At 37.3% G+C, this 22,067-nt stretch overlaps 2 protein-coding genes across 3 annotated transcripts; one reads left to right on the top strand and one right to left on the bottom strand.

The window, feature by feature from the left end:
• The first annotated feature begins 2,309 nt into the window (after window positions 1–2,309).
• On the top strand, window positions 2,310–6,973 carry LOC116247003 (ADP-ribosylation factor-like protein 2). Of its 2 annotated transcripts, none has more exons than XM_031618946.2 (6): window positions 2,310–2,563; window positions 3,834–3,901; window positions 4,013–4,123; window positions 5,877–6,096; window positions 6,436–6,474; window positions 6,714–6,973. In XM_031618946.2, the coding sequence occupies exons 2-6, from the start codon at window positions 3,837–3,839 to the stop codon at window positions 6,849–6,851; spliced, it is 573 nt and encodes a 190-aa protein (XP_031474806.1). In that variant the 5' UTR covers window positions 2,310–2,563; window positions 3,834–3,836; the 3' UTR covers window positions 6,852–6,973. The 2 variants fall into 2 exon arrangements, with proteins under 2 accessions (XP_031474806.1, XP_031474805.1); XM_031618945.2 differs by having other exon boundaries at window positions 2,315–2,563; window positions 6,394–6,474.
• Window positions 6,974–8,196: 1,223 nt separating this feature from the next.
• On the bottom strand, window positions 8,197–21,057 carry LOC116247763 (glucose-6-phosphate 1-dehydrogenase, cytoplasmic isoform-like). The gene is made up of 16 exons (XM_031620066.2): window positions 20,864–21,057; window positions 19,365–19,620; window positions 18,438–18,523; window positions 17,084–17,150; window positions 16,815–17,001; window positions 16,189–16,346; window positions 16,032–16,100; window positions 15,650–15,708; window positions 15,122–15,158; window positions 14,243–14,314; window positions 13,998–14,145; window positions 11,923–12,018; window positions 10,699–10,769; window positions 9,265–9,380; window positions 8,642–8,687; window positions 8,197–8,555 (listed from the first exon to the last, which is right to left on the bottom strand). Exons 2-16 carry the CDS (start codon window positions 19,563–19,565, stop codon window positions 8,388–8,390), a joined length of 1,581 nt encoding a protein of 526 aa, XP_031475926.1. The 5' UTR covers window positions 19,566–19,620; window positions 20,864–21,057; the 3' UTR covers window positions 8,197–8,387.
• Between the last annotated feature and the right edge of the window lie 1,010 nt (window positions 21,058–22,067).

The following is a 22,067-nucleotide window of genomic DNA, read 5'->3' as shown; positions in this document are numbered from 1 at the left end:
CTTTTAATTAAAACATGTTAAAAACCCTTAATAAGCGCCACATCTCTTTCCTTTATTTGTCCATAATAAAAGATTATGATATTTGTATGAAACATAAAAATACTATGATTATACGCATTTCTGCGTAAGATCCAAATCCACCAACAAAATTGTCTGGTCAAACACGTGAAATGGACCGGTTCCCCAGCTTTCTCAGGTTTGGATCTAAAGGCCCATATCCATTAAACAGTAGCTTGTTCCTATTCTTTTGGGAAATTTGATTCGTCCGATTTGATGAAATCAGACTCAATTTCCGAAACTGAACTCAAATGGTAAGATTCAACGTTAGTTGTAATCGGGATGGATATTTACCAGTTCTCAGTATCAGATTTTGGTTTGAATTCGTATCCGACTAATGAACATATCCGTTTGTGCTACCAGATCCGAAAACGAATTTGAAATCGAGAACAACATTAGAATGCATCCGACCCATTTGGATTCCTGCATACTCTGCAAGCCTGTAGACATAAACTGTACGAATAGTCTATGTTCATTGGGATAATCCACCAATTTCGAAGGTTTGGATCTTAAAAGATCCAGATACAAATAGTTTGGTAAATGAAACTTGGATAAGCGGAGAGACGGACTGAACTTCGTTCTGGATAAACGGTGGGGTCCAAGATCTGGCTTTCGTCCAACGCCATCTCACAAGTATAGGAACCATTGGTCGTATCCGGATAAAGCGTCCAGTTCTGCCCTCTCATCTGGTGGGGCCCAGAACAGCTCTACACTGGGGATATAAATATTTCAGTTGCCCACCGGAGCAATTCAGAACCGGCCATCATTTTGTGAATATTTTTGGGGTAGTCCGTGAACTTTTTTTTTTTCCAAATTTGCATGCTAAATTAAAATATTATAAAATTGTGTGTCAAGCTTGCCTTGATAGGTAACTACAAACCTCATGGCAAATTTATATCAAATAATCAACTATTTACATATTTGTTATTATTAGTTATCCGTCATTAATTTATAATTACTCGTAGAATTTAAAGGTCGTTTGACAACAATACATACTATTTTTGGAAAAATAAAACAATAAAACTTGCAACAGTTATATATATATATATATATATAGAGAGAGAGAAAGAGAGATGTTAATTAGTTGTAGTGTGGGGCTGAGGTTAGGTCTAGCTATGGCTGGTTAGCTAGGAAGCTGGTCACGTGTACAACGAACCGCTTTTTTCCTGTGGACTGCGCCGAGCCAAACTGCAAAATTTGGTGAAACGGCAACAAAGGTCGTGTTGATACAAATTGCAAGGGCGTGCACTGGTCGAGCCCAAATTGGCACACTCCACACTTCGCCAAGCCTGACCCGATGAGATCGTTTAGACTTAGATTCAGGCTTAGTCGTTAATCTGATCGGCCTTATTTCTCAATCTAATGCGGTTTTCTGTAAAAATACATACGTGCATACATACACACATATTGATAGGCTGCTGGGTTAGACCTAGTTGCTGCAAACCTTGACAGAATAAACTGACCCCTCGCTGGGTGCCGGTCCTACAGGGGTTAGTCCGCGGCGGCGACAAGCATTAGTTGGACTGGCTGTTTAGACTGGGCGCGGAATTGACTGGAGCCCATGAGGGTGGTTGTTCGACGCTCACACCCTTCTTTGACTTCCGCCCTAAGGATTGGAAGGTTAAGTTACTTGGTGCACAAGGTTTTGATTGTTTGGTTAACCGGCAAACTACGTGGAGGGGAAGTAAGAAGGTCCCAGTTGGGTTCTGGATGGACCTTTTTGTGCACGGAAGCCCACATGATCGTTAGCCGTCGTATTATTGGAGGAATTGACAAACAACCCCTCAAGTATTGATAAATTTATGCATGCATCCTAAGTTCGAGAAATTCGAAATATTTGCTTGCAAATGAGTTAACAAGCACACGCTTCGTAAGGAAAGTTTTAATTTCAAGTTTATGTTTTGTCAATGTTTTTAAAAACATTATTTTCTATAAAGTTTGGGTAGAAACATATTTATGTCTTATATGTTATGGTTCATAATACGATACCATAAACATAAAACGACCAAAATGCCCTTGGATTTAAATTATGGGAAAATTCATCAGCTATGTCTGGAAGTTATTAAGTACACCATTGTTAACTTTATAGGTTGGAACAATTAGATGCAGTTTTCTAAGATTACAATTATCATTTTATTTTACCTTTCATGTTTTTACAATTTTTATTTTTTTTAAAAAGAAGTGGGTCTTTACGTACAAGTTAAAGCACATAAGAAGCTGTTTGATGCAAACACATATCTAAACTCGAAAGGAAGTGAAGCTTCGGATGTGGAATGATTAGGGGACGTTTGATTAAGGATCAAAAACATGTAGAGGAGGGGAATTGGTGCGGATTTCTCCTCCTCCATCAAACGCCGAAAAACTTTACCCGTGAAATGGATGGTTTTTTGGTTTAAACTCACCGGGCAAGGTTCCTCATCATCCAGCAGCAGAATTGCGCCATCTTCAGCGCTGTGCATCCTCCTACCTCGGCGACCTTCCGTCCTCAGCAGGCATACATCCACAGGTACGGAGCTTGATCTTCGCGGTGCTGATAGTGGAAACCGTCTTCTCTCTCACCCTCTCTCTGTCGTTCCCCCTTCTTTGTGCGCCCAAAATGTATGCCCAAAACCGTCTTATTCCTTTTATCTTTCCCCCCCTTTTTTGCATTTTTCTCTCAGTTTTCGAGTTGTGGACTTGCTCTTTCTCGTAATGCGTTGATGAAGGGGAGAAGGTAGATCATACAATGTTTTTCATCTACAGTTGCTTCCGAACCATTGTGGACTTGCTATTTCTTGATGTTAAAATGCACAAAAACAGTGAGCTATTCCAAGTGGTAACCATGCGTTAGACGCCCATTTTGGTGATCGCAGCTCCAATCTATGTAGGCCTAAAAATACAGCGTTATTGGCCATTGTATCACTTGTATGGTTATTTAACATTCTCAATTGGTAGATGCAAGAGATTCTCTGACTCCTGTTGTAGCGAGAGATAATATTCTTGATGCTTGGTGCCTGTGCTTCAAAGATGTGCTTTTTTCTGTTGCTTCTTCTGTTTTTAGTATGTTTAGTAGTGTGCGTGTGTATATATATATATATATATATATATATATATATATATATATATAGAACGATTGGAGTCCCTCCCTCTCTTTTGATTATTGGTGTCCCAATGAACAACAGCCCTCTTGTTCATGGAGATGACGAATGGGGATAATTTGGTGGTGGAATAGAAAAATCAATATTGAAATTTGATCAGATAACTTGATCTTACCCTGCTATCACTACAAGCGAACGAACCTAGTTGCTCAGGATGTGATGCAAGTGCAATGATGCTGTGGTAAATACTCATTTAACGATCATAATCTATAAGGAGTTACTATGGGAGTTACGTGCAATAAAATGAATATAAGCACCTTTGTCAAATCACTAAGTTTGTGCTATTGGCCTGTAAGATGGAAATGTTCACCATAGGAGATGTTATACATTTTGACATACTAAATCTTCATATGGATATGTTGGTGGATCTGCAGCAAGAATAATGGGCTATAATGAATTGATAGATGGGCACAGAAACACATAGAAAATCTTGTTAGACCAAAAGAAATCCAGTCCATCAGTCCATTTGCTGATTACTTCTCAGCATCGTCCTATGCTTTTCCTTTCCTAGATATCTTGTTTCTACTTTATGATGTTGTGCTACTTCTGTTCTTGACAAATCACAATGGAAAGACGTATGTGAGGCTTGTCTTTTGGCTATTCTTTATGTTATAATATTAACATAACAGTAATGTCCAGGAAATGGGACTCCTTAGCATCATTAGGAAGATCAAGAGGAGGGAAAAAGAAATGCGCATCCTTATTGTGTAAGATGTGACTTGGCAAGTTACCTTACTTTCAATATATGCCTCATCATTTCACAAATGCTTTTACTTTTTGTCGTCCTATAATAAATCCAATGTGGGCATTCTTTTCAGGGGCCTCGATAATTCTGGCAAGACGACAATTGTTTTGCGAATAAATGGTGAAGATACGAGCGTTATCAGTCCCACTTTGGGTTTCAATATCAAAACCATCAAATACCAAAGGTACTTTTGGTTGGATCCCTTTTTTATACCATCAAACATCTCAACATGCAAACAGAATATTGGCAATCTTCTTTTTAAATCCTACTGCGCAAATTCCCAAGTATGACAGATACATTTAGACTATCATGTTTGAAAAGAATAAATGGCTCTTGGTTGATTGGATTAAGACCACTCTGTCTCAGTTTTATCTTGTTTAGGATCTAAAGTTAAGATTAATATTTGAGGTCTTGCACAGCAAGTGGATCCTTCTTCATATGTCAACTTTTATAGGTGGAAAAATAGAGTAGTGGGATGATAAACCATGCACATAAGGTCCAAGTTACAGGTACTTCAGTAAGGTCCATGTACCCGTGTCGCCATACCCGTATCCAAAATAGGTACTTTGACACTTGGGTACCTATAGATCCAAACTGCTTAATTTTACTTTGATTTAATTTTTTCGACATTGCTTTTTATTCTATTATTTGGATGTGAAAATTCGATTGATGTTCATATTTGACTAGGGGGCTGCTTGGTTGTCCATATGTTTAAAGTTTTTCATAGGTTTTCTATTTTATTTATTTGTTTATGTTGATGTATATTCTTTATTTTGATACATATTTTTTAAGTATTTCTTCTTATTTATATATATATATACAGCCGTACCCCCGCACTCAAGTTTTTTGAAAATGGTCAGTACCCGTACCCGCAGCGGCACCCGTACAAGTACCTATGTGACATAGACATATAGATATGTATATGTATGTTATGCATGATGCGCACACATACATATACATATCTATACGTATGTGTGTGTGTGTGTGTGTGTGTATATATATATATATATATATATATATATATATATATATATATATATAGAGAGAGAGAGAGAGAGAGAGAGAGAGAGAGAGAGAGAGAGAGAGAGAGAGAGAGAGACCTGTGCAGAGTCTGCAGTGATTTGTGTGCTTTCCCAACCTGAAGACACCTTCTCAGACCCCACAATGGACTACTTATCTTCAGAAGATATGGTTTGTTGTGTGGGAGATGCTACAAAGATGATAGGTTCTTTGTACTTGTGGGACAGAATTCGTTTCTGAAGCTGCTGGTCTTCATGTTTGATGTCAATAACTTCATCTGCACTCCTCGTCCTCTCCCTGCCATCCAGAAGAAGGTTTAGACGGCAGTGGTCTAGATATTTTGTGACTTTGCCACCTTGGTGAAGAAGAATTTGGAGGATCAGGATAAAAAGGAAGAGATTCCCTGGTTACCATTACTTTGGTGAAGAAAATTCTTCTGCAAGAAGCAGATTCGTTGACTCGAAGTCTCCAAAGCAGCAGTCCTGCCAGAGATCAATTGGTGGAGCTGCTATAATGAGCACTCAAATGAGAAGAATGAGTTGTGAGAGCTTCCCCAAGTTGATTGTTAGTAAGAAGAATGAGAGTCTGGTCGATGCATTGGTTGAAACAAAGGTTAAATAGAGGTTAAGGTTTGCTGAAGCTCTGCATTTAAGGAAATGTGCACCTTAAAATTCTGCTTTAGTGCTGTATGTGGCTGTTTTATCTGTCATCACAAGAATGTACTTGGTGGATAGAAATTAAAAATTGCACCTCAAAATCCTCTATAAATTGCTGCACTTAAGTAAATAATGCATGCATTTAAGTTCTTGAGTTGCATGATTATCTTTCAATCAATTATGAAATCTCCTATTAGAAAACCACTTGTAATTGTATATAGTCTCTAATTATGCTTGTAATGGTCTTTCTCCTTATTTCAGGTGCTCCCTGTGTAAAGATAAGGGAGCTCCTTGTGAGGATACCAGGCATGTTCAGGACTATTGCCTAAACATTTGGGATATTGGTGGACAGAAGACGATTCGATCCTATTGGAGAAATTACTTTGAACAGACTGATGGTTTAGTATGGGTGGTCGACAGTTCGGATGATCGCCGATTAAATGACTGCAGATTGGAGTTGCATAATCTTTTGAAAGAGGAGGTCTCTCTCTCTCTCCCCCTCCCCCAAAACACCCCACATTACCCCCTGTGTGCATACACACTTCACAAGAAATAATACACAAAAGGGAAGTTTCATACTGGGATTTGCTAATTAATACCAACCAAGCATTTCAACAAGAGAGGCAATGTCCAAAATAGTGATGGTTTTATCTGTATGTTATTTTATTTGTGTATGTGAGTGCCTGTGAGCCTATGTGATGATGGTCCCTGTTGTATGCCTATGTATTTTTCTGATGATGTCTATTACTTCTCTGAGTTGGCAAGTTACTTGTGACAGAGATTAGCAGGTGCTTCCTTACTGATATTGGCAAATAAACAGGACATACAAGGGGCACTTAGTCCAACAGAGATAACTAAGGTACCAGAAATATACTATTGGATTGAAGGCAATTTTTCAGTTGCAGCTGCATTATCTTGTTCTCTGAATCATGGGTTTCAACCCCATCAAGTTACATCCCCCAGCTTGGGCACCTTTAGTTGGCTGCCAAAATTTTAATCAATGAAAGTGCACCGACTATGCGGGACAATATGATGATTTTCATTTAAACTACATTTGGTTCTGGTCCTGCCTTGTTGTAATCCATTACTGCTTTGCAGATGTTGAAGCTGGAGGATTTGGACACAAACAGGCATTGGAAAATTTTTGGTTGCAGCGCTTACACTGGGGAAGGTTTGCTTGAGGCCTTCAACTGGCTAGTTGGGGACATTGCCTCTCGAATTTACGTTCTTGAATGAATTTTGGATCCATGAACTGATGCCCTTGTCAGTGCTGCATTTTTTTAATCTTAGCATCGTTAGATGCGTGTACCTTTTTGTGTATGGAATCATGCTTGAAATGGAAAATGAAATTCAACTAAGACCAGTGCACGCTATTATTTGTGTATGTTTTTCACTTGTCTGCCTTATGAATGGTGGACTGGCTACACTGGATTATAACCAGATAAGACAGGACCCGGGGAAACATGTGGGTCCTCCGCCTTTGAAACAAGCTTCGCAAGGCAAGTTCTTGTCCAGGGTGGTGGTCTGAGTCGTAACACCATTGGAGCAAGTTGTCTGGTTCTGTTGCAATTTGCATAACCATTTAACAACAAACGGTATGGTGTGGTTAGTGCCGATTATTATTTTGATTATTTCGACATAACTGTCAAATACTAGCTGTGCTGCTCTGCTCAAGGACAATGCGGAAACATATTTGACTTGCACATTCCATCTAACAGGGGTGACTTGATCTTGGCGTCGTTGGTTTGAAAGGAGCAACTAGAACATATTGGTTACAGCAAAGAACTGGAACATGGAGTAAAGCAGGACTGAACAACTTGGATATTAGCGAATTATTTAAACTTGATCATTGTCATTATTTTCCTCCCTCCTCGTTATTGTCGTTATTCCCTGAACTATAATTTATGGAACGAACATGAAAAGTCAATGCTGCGACACCTGATTTATTTGTTATTGTTTCTTCTCTAGTTATCTTTAAGACTTTGTCGATCCAAAGGCCACTTAAACCTTGTCCCGACTGACATTGAGCATGAAGGTGACGCGGGCTTGGGGAGCCAGAGACTCAAACTTTTTAACTGAAAGCTCTCATTTTTGTTTGGTGTTCGGTTGACATATAACCTTGAAAGATCTTCACATCTGTATGTATGAAATTTATGATTTCTCAATCAAAAGGTCGAGAAACGGTGCCCATGTTTTCTCCTCATATACTGCTTCGCTTGTATCGGGTGTCTTCTTTTCAACTAAAGTTTCACATCCAGATGTGGCCAGCGTGAAACCATATTTCATGGAAAAGCCTTGCTATCAAGAAATGGTGTTTGAACTGCAATTAAGTGAAAATAGCTTGCATCCCGAGCTTTTCGGAAGTTCTTCCTCATATTTTCAAGCATGTAAACTTTCTTTTCTTTTTGCTACTGTGTTCTCAGAAAGCCTTTCTGCTTGGTTCTTAGTAATATATTCTCACGAAGCCAAGAGCTAGCAGAGACCATTATGGTGACTGCGTTCAAGGAGGCAGCTGCTGATGTACGTTGCATGAAAAATTGTGTTTCTGCATGATGCGCTGAAGCACCCACAGGCACATATATACAAACAAAGATGATGTATATATAGATGACCACATGACAAATTGAACAGAATGTTGGTGGGAAAAACAAACTGGCAACCTCTACGAAGACCAAACTCTCACGCTAGCTAGCTGATCAAACTTATTCTACAACTACTTGCAGTGGGATGAAAATGATCTGCCTACATTTACATAAAACACTGAGTGACCAGTCACAGGGTGGGTGGTATCCAGATATAGCCATGGGTCTGCACGTATCCAGCTTTCTTGAGTAGGTTATCCGCCTCATCTGGGCCGCGGCTCCCCACTTTATAGGGAATTGGCTTGATTTCTCCATCATCAATTCTATGTAGCAAAGGGGTGAATATCTCCCAGGCCGCCTGAAAAAGAAAATCGCTTACTATTTTTGCTTCTTGTCCACAATGAAATCATAGTCCAATTAAATGAAAGGAGGAGCACAACTTACCTTTAGCTCATCCCTGCGGACAAAATGTTGCTGGTCACCTCTTATTCTGCAAATACCAGAAAATCAAGTTAGCCGCTTGTGACATCTCAAACCTGTATACCAAAAAAAAAAAAAAGGAAACTTTGAAGTGTAAATGAAATATCGACTCGTTCAGGTGACTGGCAAATATTGTATACGGAGCGTGAGCCCTAGGGCTATTGAATTGAACAGCAACTCAAGAATATTATAATGAAGATTCATACAGTAAAAGAGAAAGTTCTTTTCTGGTTGTAACCAGTGTACATCCTTTGCAGGACACACACCAAGCATATATCCTAAGAGATAACAACTTAACCTGATTTCATCTCACCTATCATGAAAGCAATTATAGTAACTAGAAGCAAGGTCGGCATGAAACTCTTTGATGATCTGTTTGATTTTATAATGGATATGTAACTTGGTAAATCTTACTATGTGACATAGGAAAAGGAAAGAGAAAAGCTGAATCAGTTCCATTTTTAACCAGTCAATCAAGCTACGTGAAATTTCACATTGGGTTGTTCCATTTCCTTGTTTTGTTAAAAAACAATAAAGATCCTAAATGAGATATTGATAAGAGTAGAATGCAAAAGTCAACAGCATACGTATCCAAAATTAGCCGCTCATATGCCTCAGGAATTACAACTTCTTGATAACGTTGCCCGTAAGATAAGTCTAGCTCACTTAAGATAGTTGACATTTCCAGTCCAGGCCGCTTTACCTGTACAAATGGAACAATACATCAAAAGCTATGTTAAGAACCCACATACTCTTATTGATGTTCCACGAGCAAATAAGATTACTAGGATAATAGAAAGGTAAAGTCTAACTCAGAAAAAAACCATTTATCGAGTCCAATGTTAACATAAATCCGTTGTGGAACCTCAGATCAGACATAGAGCTTGTTGGATGGATGTAGTGCAACATGAAAAATGAATGGCAGAGTACAAAATATGTCAAGATTCAGACGCTAAATGATCTTATATAAAAGTGATTTTAAATAGTTTGTCAATGTCACAATACAATCACAAATACCAAATGATGTGATCATTAGGTAGGAGAAAGTCCCTTATCATTTTTTCCTGATTCTGAACTGCAAAAGGGTTCTTGGACAATGCTAGAAACAGAAAGCCAACCAATAAAATGGAGAAGAAATTCCCGGTAGCCAAGAGGACCAATGAGATCCAGCGTGTAAATATTACTGCTCTACATATCGGGATGAAGAAGATCGTATAATAGTTTACCAATTTATTTTATTGCATAAAACAGGGAGACAATAAGCTGGTGGGCAAGTCTTTTAAGCCCAGAAAATTATCCCATTCTTCCCTTGTCTAATGAGGCTCACAGGCTGAAATTTTGTAATATCAATGGGCATCATTTACCAGGTAACTAAATACCATAGCTAGCGAAGATTTGCAAGTTATAGAAACCATCAAGAAGTTGCTGCTTAGATCCTCACGTCCTTTTCGTTAAGTGCCACCAGTCTTGAAGCTAAATCAAGGGAAAGGAAAACCTAAGGTAACAGGCTTAGCCACTAAAGGATATTTAACCAGCAAAGAAAAATTCAACGTAAGAATGCATAAACCTATCTATGTTGTTGACTTGATATGGATCTAGACTTCAACCTCACGGAGGCCCATTATTCATAGCTCAAACAAGCAATTCGATAATGTATTCTCAGCACAATGAAATGAAAAAGCACATTGTGTACTGAGAACATATACAAAAAAGTAGCTAGGAAATACAGGGACACTTTGACAAGCCACCAGAATTTAGGAAACACCAGAAGTGACAAAAATTTAAAACAGTGGCTACCATAAAGACCTCTTGACACGTTTTCCCATATGAACCTTCCATAATTACTTGCGTGCATTTATCCATTCTACTTTATAATAATGCTACATCAGAAGAAATAATATCAAATAAAAATTTGACAATGCATCAGGTAAGCAATTGTTACTGATGGTTCAGAGTAGCATCAGCTTCCAACATGGCAAATGCTTGACAGGGTAGAAATGCTCTTAAGATTGAGCACTTACAGTTAATTTCATGTACATTGCCTCAGAAGGTTGAAGTCGAATGACAAATTCATTTCTGCCTTGCTTTTTGCCTGCATAAACCAAACATCACAAACCCCTCACAAAAGTGAAGAAATATATTCCTAAAAGAGAAACCAATAAAGGGTAAGATCACAGTGCAGATATAGAAGAGGAGATGTCAGTGTTTAGCTCATATTCAAACTGATAGATAAGACCAAAACCATTTGCTTCATTAATTTCAGAAAAAACTAAAAAAACATCTTTGATAAATAGAACCTTCCAATCTGTTCAAATTCCCAATATGATGCCATAAGATTCATAGTTGAAAGAAAAGTAAATGAACCAGCTTGCATGAATTAAAGGCATGCTATCATGATGCAACTAATGTAAAATATGTATAGTATGAAAGGCAAGATCATGAAAATAAACAAATTAAGTCCTGACTAAATCAATTTGCACATCTCAAACAGTTTTAATAAAACTTACAAACACTGACCTTATGATTAATGTTATAATATAGCCAACGCATTGAGAACTTCAAACGAGAAACAGTAGTATAAAAAAATAATACCAAAACCAAACTAGAATTACAGTCATAAACATGAAAGAGTGCATACTTTTCTACAAAGAAAAGAAGTTACTTTCTGGAAAGGAAGATCGGAGAATGAGGAAAATTAAAGGGAGAGAGAGCGCACACACACACACACAGAGAGAGAGAGAGAGAGACAGAGGTTTCGGAAACAAAAAAAAAGGAGTTAGCAAAGTTGTAGGAAAGATGGCACAAAGCCATTAGAGTACTAGGAAGGGAGCAAAAAGAATTTTCATAATAGAAAAAAATGCAATTGGCCCATAAAAATGGGTCTTTGTCGTACTATATGATAGAGATTCCAATGCACTAAATTGAACGCCTTCTTAAGGTCCAACCCATGAGAGGTAAGAACCTCACCACTGGGAAGCATCCATACGCTTCAAGTGGTCCCAGTTCCAATGCTTCATTGGTATTATCAGGACTCAACATCTCATCAGCCACAATCAAGGCAGCCATGATTTTCTATTTAATTTATGAATGTGACAAGTATAGATTATAATATAGAACTCCAACGCACAGTTGAAACTTCATAATGGTTTAATACATCAAGCATATAAAATATCAAGTAGCAAGAAATCAGGAGCAAACCAAGCCAGCTAAATCATGAAAAATGAAAGAATGTTAAAGAATCATACTCTTAAAGATGTCACCAGGCACATCCTTGAATTGGACGCGTATTTCTGCTTTCCTTGAGTTAAGTGCTTTTCCTGCTTTAAGTATAAACGGAACACCTGCAAAAATTTAAAATGGTTTTGTTAACAAACCTCAAAGGTACAGTAAATATGTCTACAGAAACAGATTCATTTAGTATCATTCAAAGAACGGGAATGACAAGTATAGAAACAGAACAAGTTAAGCATCATGCAGCCATGTGCTCAAAGTTGAAGTTCAAGAAAAACACATTCAACCTTCCATTTTTGAAAGACACAGAAATGGATGCGTTTACTCGCAGATACATCCATGCCACAAACATAGAGATATAAATAAAGACAATTAGAAAGATCAAAGTTTGCAAGTTCTAACTTGTACTTGAGTGTACATTTCTCAGGCCACTTTGCTGTCATATGAAGGTGGAGAATACAAAGGTAGTGCAGATCCAGATGACCTTGGTTGATAATCTGAAGGTAGACACAGACGGTTGTGCACGAGTAAATTCCATGTGCACACTCTTACCCTTCAAATGTCACATCACCATCGTACTCAACCATAAAAAGACCTAATAACTTCAACATTTAAAAACTTTTTGTCATGAGAACTGATACTGTTAATTCTTTTGTTAGACCTATAAAAAGATTTTCATTAGTGGTTGAGTAGAAAAGGCAAATGTCATTGACTAAAATTGTTCAAAATTCACGTGAGTTTGTGATATATTTGAACAAAAACCTTGTGAGTCACTAAATTGTTTCATGCTTAAATCTCACTATTAAAACCTTGTGAGTCACTAAATTGTTTCATGCTTAAATCTCACTATTCATGATTTTAGGAGTTCATAAGATATGGACCATGGTTATAATCAAACCAGAATGGGGGACAGCGTAGAACTATAGGTCATAAACTGAATGTAAATTTTGGAAAAATCAGTACAAAGTGAAAAATCTCCAAGAAGCATAATTTTAGAAAGAAATCAGCAAAATTGCAATAGCGGCCCATCACAGCAGGTCAAATAGGTAGTTGGCATATACCGATTCTTAGGTGCAAATTGAAGTGCAGGATAATATAAGAATTTGGTACAAAATATTGGGATAGTAGAAAAGTGCAATATATATAAGCTAAAGATCCTACATGCATCTGGATCCTACCACCCAGTTTTATCTGGCCACTGGGGCCTACTCTATGAGGTTTTTCACAACTCCAACCATAGGAATGAACTCTGCATGTCCAATAACACAGGAAAAAGAGTGAAGCTTATAAGGGTTCAAAAGTGACAGTCTTAGGTCGGTCAGCTTATAAAATCCCATCTGCACAGTAAAAAATGTTGATATTCATTTGTTCTCTAAATTTTTGGACATCCAAGTGTACAAAATATTTTGTAAGTAACATATAATCTAATATATACCTGTACTTTGGACTTTTTTGTAATTTTTTATTTTATTTTTTGTCTTGTATTCACTTTCTGTTTTGCATCCATCTTCATTTTTTTATTTTTTGTAGGAAATGTTGGAGTCCCCAAATTTTTTAGCCATTGGGTCCTCTAACTACTTATTACTCTCTTATTTAAAGCCTCTTGTAACATACTTCTTGTGTGACACTGTTATACCGCCCCTGCATTCTCTTTAACAAAGTTTCATTTTCATTCAGTCGTATGATTCTTTGTTGGGCCTTGGTGCCTCTTTGTGAGTTGCTTGCTGCTATGTTACCAGTTTAGTTTGAGTGCCTTGGTGCACTCATTCCTGACAGATTTCTCATTGAGAACTATAGGTTTGTATCTATACTGTAAGATTGTCTGCACTATTTAAAGGATTCTGAAAGATCCTGGTTTCCTAACACCAAGTTCATCTATGACATCAGATTTATGCAAAAGAGGGGGAGGGGGGGGGGGAGAGGGGAACTAGGAGGCAAAGTCCAAGGGTCCTGACACACACAATATATATATATATATATATATAGACCTCTTTAATGTGTTACACTGTTATACACGTGCTGCAATCAATGACAGACATATGTTTATATGAAGCCAAAAGGAAAAAAAAAAAAAAAGATAAATCCACACCTTCCCATCTTTCGTTGTGTAATCGGAGAATGACAGTCGCAAAAGTTGGGGTATTTGAGTTCTTTGAAACTGTTGGATCATCCTTATATCCCTCATATTGTCCAAGAACAACATCATCATCCTCTATAGGCGTGACTGCTCGAAGAACCTGGATTACATCAACAGAATAATTAGAGAGTGAACAAGACAAATTGGTTGAATCTTGACTCCTTATGACTGACAGAGTACAGCAGTAACTTGCACACCTTTACTTTCTCATCCCGAATATGCTCAGGTTTAAGAGACACAGGCTTCTCCATTGCAACTAAACAAAGAATCTGAGAAGAGTGGCAACAGCAAAAATGGTTAACTTTAATAAACTTGAACTTCACTGACAGGCATATGAACAAAGACAATAAAATACAAGATATCTTAACGGGCACTAAAGAAAGCATAACAGATTATAGCAAGACCATATCTGAAGATTAGCAGCCAAATGAGGAAACGTACAAACTGTTGAAATATAAGTTATATAACCAATCTTCTGATATTCAGTTACTACCATATTCTTCACAGGCCACTATAACTTTTCCCCCCGAGTTATTTTCACTTTCATATTGAACATTTTTCCTTCAACTTATTACCGAAAATTTCAGCAAACACATCATTTGACTAAAAAATGATGAATGTTAAGTCTGCATGTGGGTGCTGGTGTCAAAGAAGGGCATTCCTGATTTCAAATGTAAAACTGATCTTTGAAACTTTTCTACATAAACCAGTATGGTCCTTGTTATCCAAAATGAAAAGCCTTTTACATTGGGAGCAGTAAGTTTCCTGCTTGATTGTTAAAATTTAAACGCTTTTCAAACAGGAGAACCAAACTTGCATCTTAGCTCAATTTTAGAGAACATAAGCATAAGAACTTAGAATAGAAAATAAAAAGGGATTCTAATTGTGAGATACTTATGAAGCAGTAGCTGGAAGTTGATTCATTCAAAAGACAAATATCAAAGGAGGACAACAATACGTCAACTCTATAAATTAGCAAAGACCCTTTCCAGAAATTTTCCAATCATTCAACAATGAAGTAGATTATCATGAAAAATATTCTCCACAATTCTGTAGTTCATACAAGTCATATGTACCTGCAGCAAATGATTCTGAATGATATCCCGGATAATTCTGCAAAAGAATAAAAAATGTGAAGAAGTATTTGAAGGCATAGCCTCTCCTAACTTTTCCAACATTCAGTGCTAAATTCATTAACAAAAACAGTAGACCAGAAATGAACACCACACAAAATGATATAACAAAGTCATAACTACTCTCTCCTGTCAACGATAAAGATGGTTGATCACTACTCCACATAACTAAATAAATGCCATTAATCAAGGGTACCAAGTTCTTGCCACAGGATAGAGATTGTATACTTAGTGCCCCAAAGGAATTAAATAACAGCTGCATTATTCTAATCACTTTCTTAAAACAAACTTATGGTAAAAGTTGCTCTGACGTAAAACTGTACAAGTCAGGAAAATAAAGACACCATCCTGATGTCACTTCATACATGAAAGTAGAGGCTGCTGAGCCACAAAAATTTCCTAAAGCATTTAACTAATTACAACCATCTTACAGAGGAACAATGTATATGCATGGAAAAAAATGATATGTACCCATATTCATCAAAATATCCACCACGTCCTTCTGTTCCAAAATCCTCCCTGAAGACTATCTGTGAAGAAAGAGAAACAAAACAAAGTTTTGAAATATTCATGCAAGGGGTATTATCTGAACATTAAGTACATACTACAGTTTCACTAGAACTATGTATTCATTCCTAAATTGAAAATCTACAGTTTTTTTGTAATAAAGACGCATATCTTCGGGGTAGATATTCTTTTCGAGAGAAACAAAGTCGATATGGTAGAATATGATTTTACAATGCCACAAAACAGAGTCCAGTCTATTCACAGATAGAGGTCCAATAGAGAGGATTTAGAATATCAGCTTAAACATCAAAGGAATCAGTTCATAGAGAATTAGAGAACTATTTACCTGGATGTTACTTATGTTATCGCGATTCCAAAGGGGCATAAACAGACGATTGGCAAAACGAAGAACCAACTGCAAGTTTCAAGTTGTGAAAAAATGAACACTACTTATATAGGGTGGTATTTTATTGGGCACACTGAACTCTTGATGTGTAACTTACCAGGTTCTGCACCAACTCCTTTCCTAAGTAATGATCAATACGATATATTTGGGGTTCCTCAAAGAGCTGTCCTAGTTGAGAACTCAATTGCTCTGAACTGGCCAAATCCTTACCAAAAGGCTTTTCAACAACGATTCTAGTCCAACCACCCTGGTCGGCTGAAAAAGGAAATATCACAAGCTATTACAAAACAATATTGTCAAAGCATGTTGTAGCAAGAGAAGAGATTGTACTATATATATTTGAACAGAAAAAAATAAGTATGCAAAAAATCTTATTTTCCAAATAAGTAGCCCTTAGAAACATTTTTTATTTTAGCACAGAGCTAGGATCTACCGAAAGTGTATTTTTTTTTATATGAAATGAATGACATATCATGGTGTTTAAAAGAAAAATAGCACGGATATTCATATGCATGTCAAAAATGATTTCAGTGAAGAACATTGACAGTGAATATCTTGTTTCACTTATGACGGCTACAAGAATGTACAAATAACAGTCTGTATAGAGAAGGATGAGATTATAAGCATCACTGAAATATGAAGAGATGGAAATAGAAATAGACAATGACTCTAATCTAACCCACATAAGATAGATATTTAAAGGTCCGATAAATTGTTAATCACCTCGATTCATGCAAAAATGCCTTATCATTTTGCAGACAGGTGGATAAACTGATGGAGGGAGTGCAAGATAAAAGAGTCTTCTAGAAGATCCTTGGTTACTCTTTCTGGAAATCTCATGCTCAGAAATTTCCTTATCTAGATGGACAAAGCCAGACTCATCATCATATGAACCAGAGACGTACTTGATCTGGAAAACATCATGCCAGAACAATTAATAGACACCCAAATGGCAAAACTTGCGAGCAGTGCCACAAATATCAGGTCATTACCATCATCAAAAACTTTGTAACGACTTCTGAGGTCGCAGATGAATCTCCATTTCCACTTTTCAGATATCTGTAAATTCATTTTCATGACAAGTCAAAATGAGATTAGTGCACGATGTCAAAGCAATATAACTTCATAAGCATATAGCTAACTGGGGACAAGTGCATTGCCAGAACTTATCAAATCACATAAGAGAGAAAGAGTCATATATAATCTAAAACCACAGAAGTTATAACCATCTCTTTGAATGATATTGGATCCCACTGAAAGGCAAGACCTTAGAAGAAAAAGAAGTGAACAACAATGACAACATTTATAGACCACTAAATAAAAGTAGAGCATTTACAAACTACAAAGTACAAACTAAGCAAGTTATCAACTTTCATGTTCATCAGGTTCTAAAAGCCATCTCTCAATGCCCTCCAAAAGCAGGTCTTTTATGCCTTGGCCATGAAGTAGACCCGACGCAAATTTAGACAGCATATAAGGCATGCCGAGCAGGAGTTGAATGTGGAAATGTAACCAAAACCGATGCACTATTGGGCAAATCTTGTTTGATCTGTTCACAAATCAGAATGTTCTCACTGGAATTAGTTTACTAGTTCAAACTTAGACTATTACAGTTTTAAAGATATAGTGCCAAATTGATTTATATAGGCATAGGGATTTCGGTTAAACTAAGTTAGCTATTTCCTCATGTGAATATAGTAAACGGGGTTAAAAAAACAACCTGGTTTGAAACATCAGAAAAAATGGAATACTCTCATGAAGCTCCAGCATTGAACTTTCTAAGCGGTAAAACCATAAATGCCATTGCTTCCTCTCATTCTTAGAGCACGTTCAGCGCTCCAACTATAGAAAGATCCATACATCCATTTGCAGTTTTGCACTGGTATGCATGTAAGCTTCTGTTGGTGTGCAGAAACATTAAAAATTTCGGGCAATGGATTATGTTTTAACACAGGCAGACCATGATAGCCACTTGAAGCAGCATAAGAGCATAACAACTACTTCACTAATCACAGGTTCTTCCCCATCTCCAACAACTTCTACTTCACTGGAGCAGCAAACTGGTACTTGTATTCTAACAGTTGTTGCAATAGATTAATTTTCATGCTTCAAAGAATTTAAATCAATGTAATGAAATTCCAAGAAAACATTAGCAAACATCCAATAAAATGCAGAACACAATCATAACATACGCCTGGTGCTTCGACATGCTGAAATATCAAAAATCCTATTGATGGATATGTAAGAAAGCATTTCTCTTTAATACTGAACGGTTTATCATTTTTTCATCCATTTCAGATGAAAACAAACAGCTGAAGTTGGAATCCTTGGAAACAAAAAGCTTACCCACGTATCCGATTCCTTAGATCATCATCTGAAAGTTTTGTCCTTGCATATCCAAATATGTGAACTTCATTTTGTTGCAGGAAGCCCTAGACAGATAGTGTCGCTATTATTAATTGAAATTGAAGTTCGGAAAACGTCTATGAGTACAATTTCCTAATGGTCATAAAAGAAGGGAAAGAAAGAAAGTTGAATCCATGTAAAGTTATAAACCAATGAGAAAGAATGATTACAAAGAACAAATTTAAATGTTACAGCAAACATAAGGAACTGAAAAAGACCATGTCCACCTGAGAAGACAAACCAAATAGATAGTAGAAAAAGGCATAAAAAGAAAACGAAATAAGAACATTTCACACTGCACACCTTCAGATTGACAAAAAACATTGATGGATGCCATACAAAGTGAAGAGATTGACAGTGAACACATATGACATATGGCTGCTACACTGTATTTGTAGATTCATTACAAGCTTCATATGATTGTGATGTGTGCAGGCACACATACATTTGACAGATATAATAACCTATTTATATGCTTAGGATTTTCTTCTTTCTCTTTGTTTATATCCTCCCTTCCTAAGTTTCTGTGTCAGTTCCAACATTACTGAGCATAAGGAGAGGTAAACAACATGACCTTATAAGATGTGCAACATTTATATTTAGCCAGAAAGCCTTGAAACGTAACACACCTATTTCATATGACACCATAATAGCATGTGACAATGCCTCACATGCGGAATGTTTTCAATACCTTTTTGTATTTGTTGTAACCTTTTGCAATAAATGTTACAGGAGGGGTATAGAACGTAGTTGCTGGAAATCAGAAATAGAGCGAGCTTAATTCATAATGTAACACACACACACACACACACACACACATATATATATATATATATATTATATGTCCATGTCTGTATTATAACAAACCTGCTTAAATAGATTGAACAGTGCTGGAAATGTCTTCTTCTTGGCAAGATCACCGGAAGCACCAAGGACAATAACAGAAAGGCAGCCAATTTCTGATGCATTCTCGGTTTCTGTTTTCTCAGAAAGTGGTTCACCCCTCACAGAGTCTCCATCTGAGAAGGAATCATTTCTCATGGTAATAGCTGGAGCTCTGGAGCCCATGGCAACAGTAGAATGGGGATTGAAACAGCTTTGTGATCACAGTGGAGTATGTAACCTGCAGTTTATATAATTCTCCTCAAATTTTATTGGAATGACGCTGAAAAACATAGACAATAGTATCTAGAAGTAAATTGATCAATCATCTCAGAAATTACAAAGGAAAGATACATGAACATACCGGTGAGATCTATGACTCAATCAATTCACTGGGTGAAATTACAGAAACTGAAGAAAAGATTTTGCTTGTAACATGTGACCCATTTGTAAAGCTCTTGTACCAATGATTTTTGAAAAGCTAATAGGCACTTTATTGAGATGCTAGAAGTCAAAGATCTGTCTATTCCACATCTACTATGCCCCTTTTGTATACTCTCTCTCTTCTAATGGTAGTAATAGTGTCTGCACAAGGTTCAAATAAACGATTCTAGAGGAGGAATTTATATTAATTGGGAGAATGCAGACACATATATGATAGGAGATCTGTTGAATGTGAAGACAAAAATCTTCAGTGAAGACATTTCTTGGTTGGATCACGAGTGCCAGATGCACTAGTCCTGTGGCGTTTGGCCATGATCCCCACTCGATCATTGTAGGCCACCAGTAACCCGCTCCCAGCCCGATATCATGAGACATGGTGTCACTAGTAAACTCCAGACTGTTAACGAAAGTGTAACCAAGAAAGGGACTTCAAGTAGCAGTGACTAAATTTTTTTCAATATTAACATCACAAATTTACAGGAAATCTACGTTTCAGATCTTTCTCTTGCTGGCTCTGTCTTTCTTCTCTTCTTAAATTTTGCAGATTACAAGTCTTCTCACACTATCTAAACAGAGCTTGGCGCCTCTATCTTTCCATGAAGAATAAATGCATATAGGACTATCGTGCTCCTTCAGTTGCAGCAATTTCGTGAACTGAACTTTCAAACCACCATCAACTTGCAGCAAGCCATACTATACACCTCCAGAAAAGACTCGAGAGAGAACCAACAAATACACACAAAACACTCCAAACTCAACAACACACACAGAAAGAAAAGCCACCACCATAAACCAAAGTTAAATTCCACAACCACCAAAACGACAAGTTTACAGATCCAGCAACTGCCATTGAAAATTCTTTGCGCGAAGTGACGAACCATCGACCAACCAAAATATCTAAGATGCTCAAACGGAAGCACCAGGAACAGGTCACTCCACAAACAAGCCAACCATACCAACCAGGTGGACCATGAAGTGAAAACCAAATACAAGCAGGATCAAAGCAAAAAAAAAAAAAAAAGTAAACCTTCTTCCCTTACCTGAAGAGAAACTCAATTGGGTGTTGTTCTCCTACCCGCGTCCTACCAAGAAGAATCAGTGATGCCGGTATTTATAGATCCACAGCAAAGTGAAGACACCAGCGAGCCGCTGCTCCACCAACTGGGAGCCGAGCCGCCGAGGTAGATCGTTGTACCACCCGCTAAGAAAGTCCTTAATGACGAATTTGCCTCCAGGACTCACAGCAATGGCTGATGTGCCTCTCAGGAAGTAGGGGGTCGTTGTGGGTTGGTGAAGGCGACTTTTGGTTGGTGCCATGATCATGACATGCGTTGTCTTTCTACCGGACAGGAGTTCGAATCCCATCCACAAGGTCAGCCGAGTCTGCAACTAAACAAGTCGTCTCTTTTAATTTTCTTTAAGCCTACGATGAACAGATTTAGACAAGAAGAGAACGGCAAAATTGAACGCGATCTGCTTCACACACATTCCGAAAATTGAATCGAATCAGTCTGACATCGGCCTGTTTAAGCTGATTTTCGAAAATCTTTGCTCTACTGTTGCGTTGCTATCCTTCTTGTACATATGACATTATTGATCTAGTTTCATGGATTCACCACATCATTTTGATCTTTCTTTTTATCTACACAATCTAAGGCAAGGAAAATTCCTACCAAGTTTACACAGTAAACTTTCTGACCTGCTTTTAAGTTAAAGGATTGAATCTTACTTCCTAGTCGAGTGTGATTTTACTAGCATCTCAAGATGGTTCAATGATACCAGCCAAGGTTAGGAACATCACATTTATTACAAGGTTGGACAAATGCCAAAATCTAGCGTAGAAATAGAACAGCATCCAACAACCTGGGTTGGGTGGATAGAACAAATAAATGCTGTACAGGCCAACGTTGCTAAAGTCGTTTTCTGAATCAAACTGGCCAGCCAAAACGGTTAGAGAATCAGTAAATCGAATCAGAATTATTTGTGGATCAGAATCATCGGATGAAGTTAAAATTTAAATTCCTACTAAGAACTCGAAAAGCAAAAAAGAAAAAATAAGAAAAAAATATGAAATAAGAGTAGTAGAAAATTACACGTCTCTAGTCGGAACACTATATCAAATAGAAAAGGGTTCAATTTAATTTTAACTGGATTGTCAGATCCCTCTAGGTGTATAAGCTATTTTTTTTTTCTTTTATCTCAGTTAAATATTTACATGTCTTTTTCAACTTAAATTTCTTCCTC

The sequence above is a fragment of the Nymphaea colorata genome, chromosome 2 (assembly GCF_008831285.2).
Source record: "Nymphaea colorata isolate Beijing-Zhang1983 chromosome 2, ASM883128v2, whole genome shotgun sequence".
NCBI classification, from domain to species: Eukaryota; Viridiplantae; Streptophyta; class Magnoliopsida; order Nymphaeales; family Nymphaeaceae; genus Nymphaea; species Nymphaea colorata.
This window is presented reverse-complemented; position numbering and strand designations above follow the sequence as displayed.

Bases quoted from the DNA above. Each gene is read 5' to 3' on its own strand.
- LOC116247003 (XM_031618945.2), top strand. From the start codon at position 3,837: ATGGGACTCCTTAGCATCATTAGGAAGATCAAGAGGAGGGAAAAAGAA. The intron at 4,124-5,876 runs GTACTTTTGGTT...TCCTTATTTCAG, and splicing joins AAAACCATCAAATACCAAAG to GTGCTCCCTGTGTAAAGATA. The intron at 6,097-6,393 runs GTCTCTCTCTCT...TACTTGTGACAG, and splicing joins ATAATCTTTTGAAAGAGGAG to AGATTAGCAGGTGCTTCCTT.
- LOC116247763 (XM_031620066.2), bottom strand. From the start codon at position 19,565: ATGGGCTCCAGAGCTCCAGCTATTACCATGAGAAATGATTCCTTCTCA. The intron at 17,002-17,083 runs GTAATGACCTGA...GATGTTTTCCAG, and splicing joins TTACAAAGTTTTTGATGATG to ATCAAGTACGTCTCTGGTTC. The intron at 16,347-16,814 runs GTGATTAACAAT...TTCCTTTTTCAG, and splicing joins GCATTTTTGCATGAATCGAG to CCGACCAGGGTGGTTGGACT.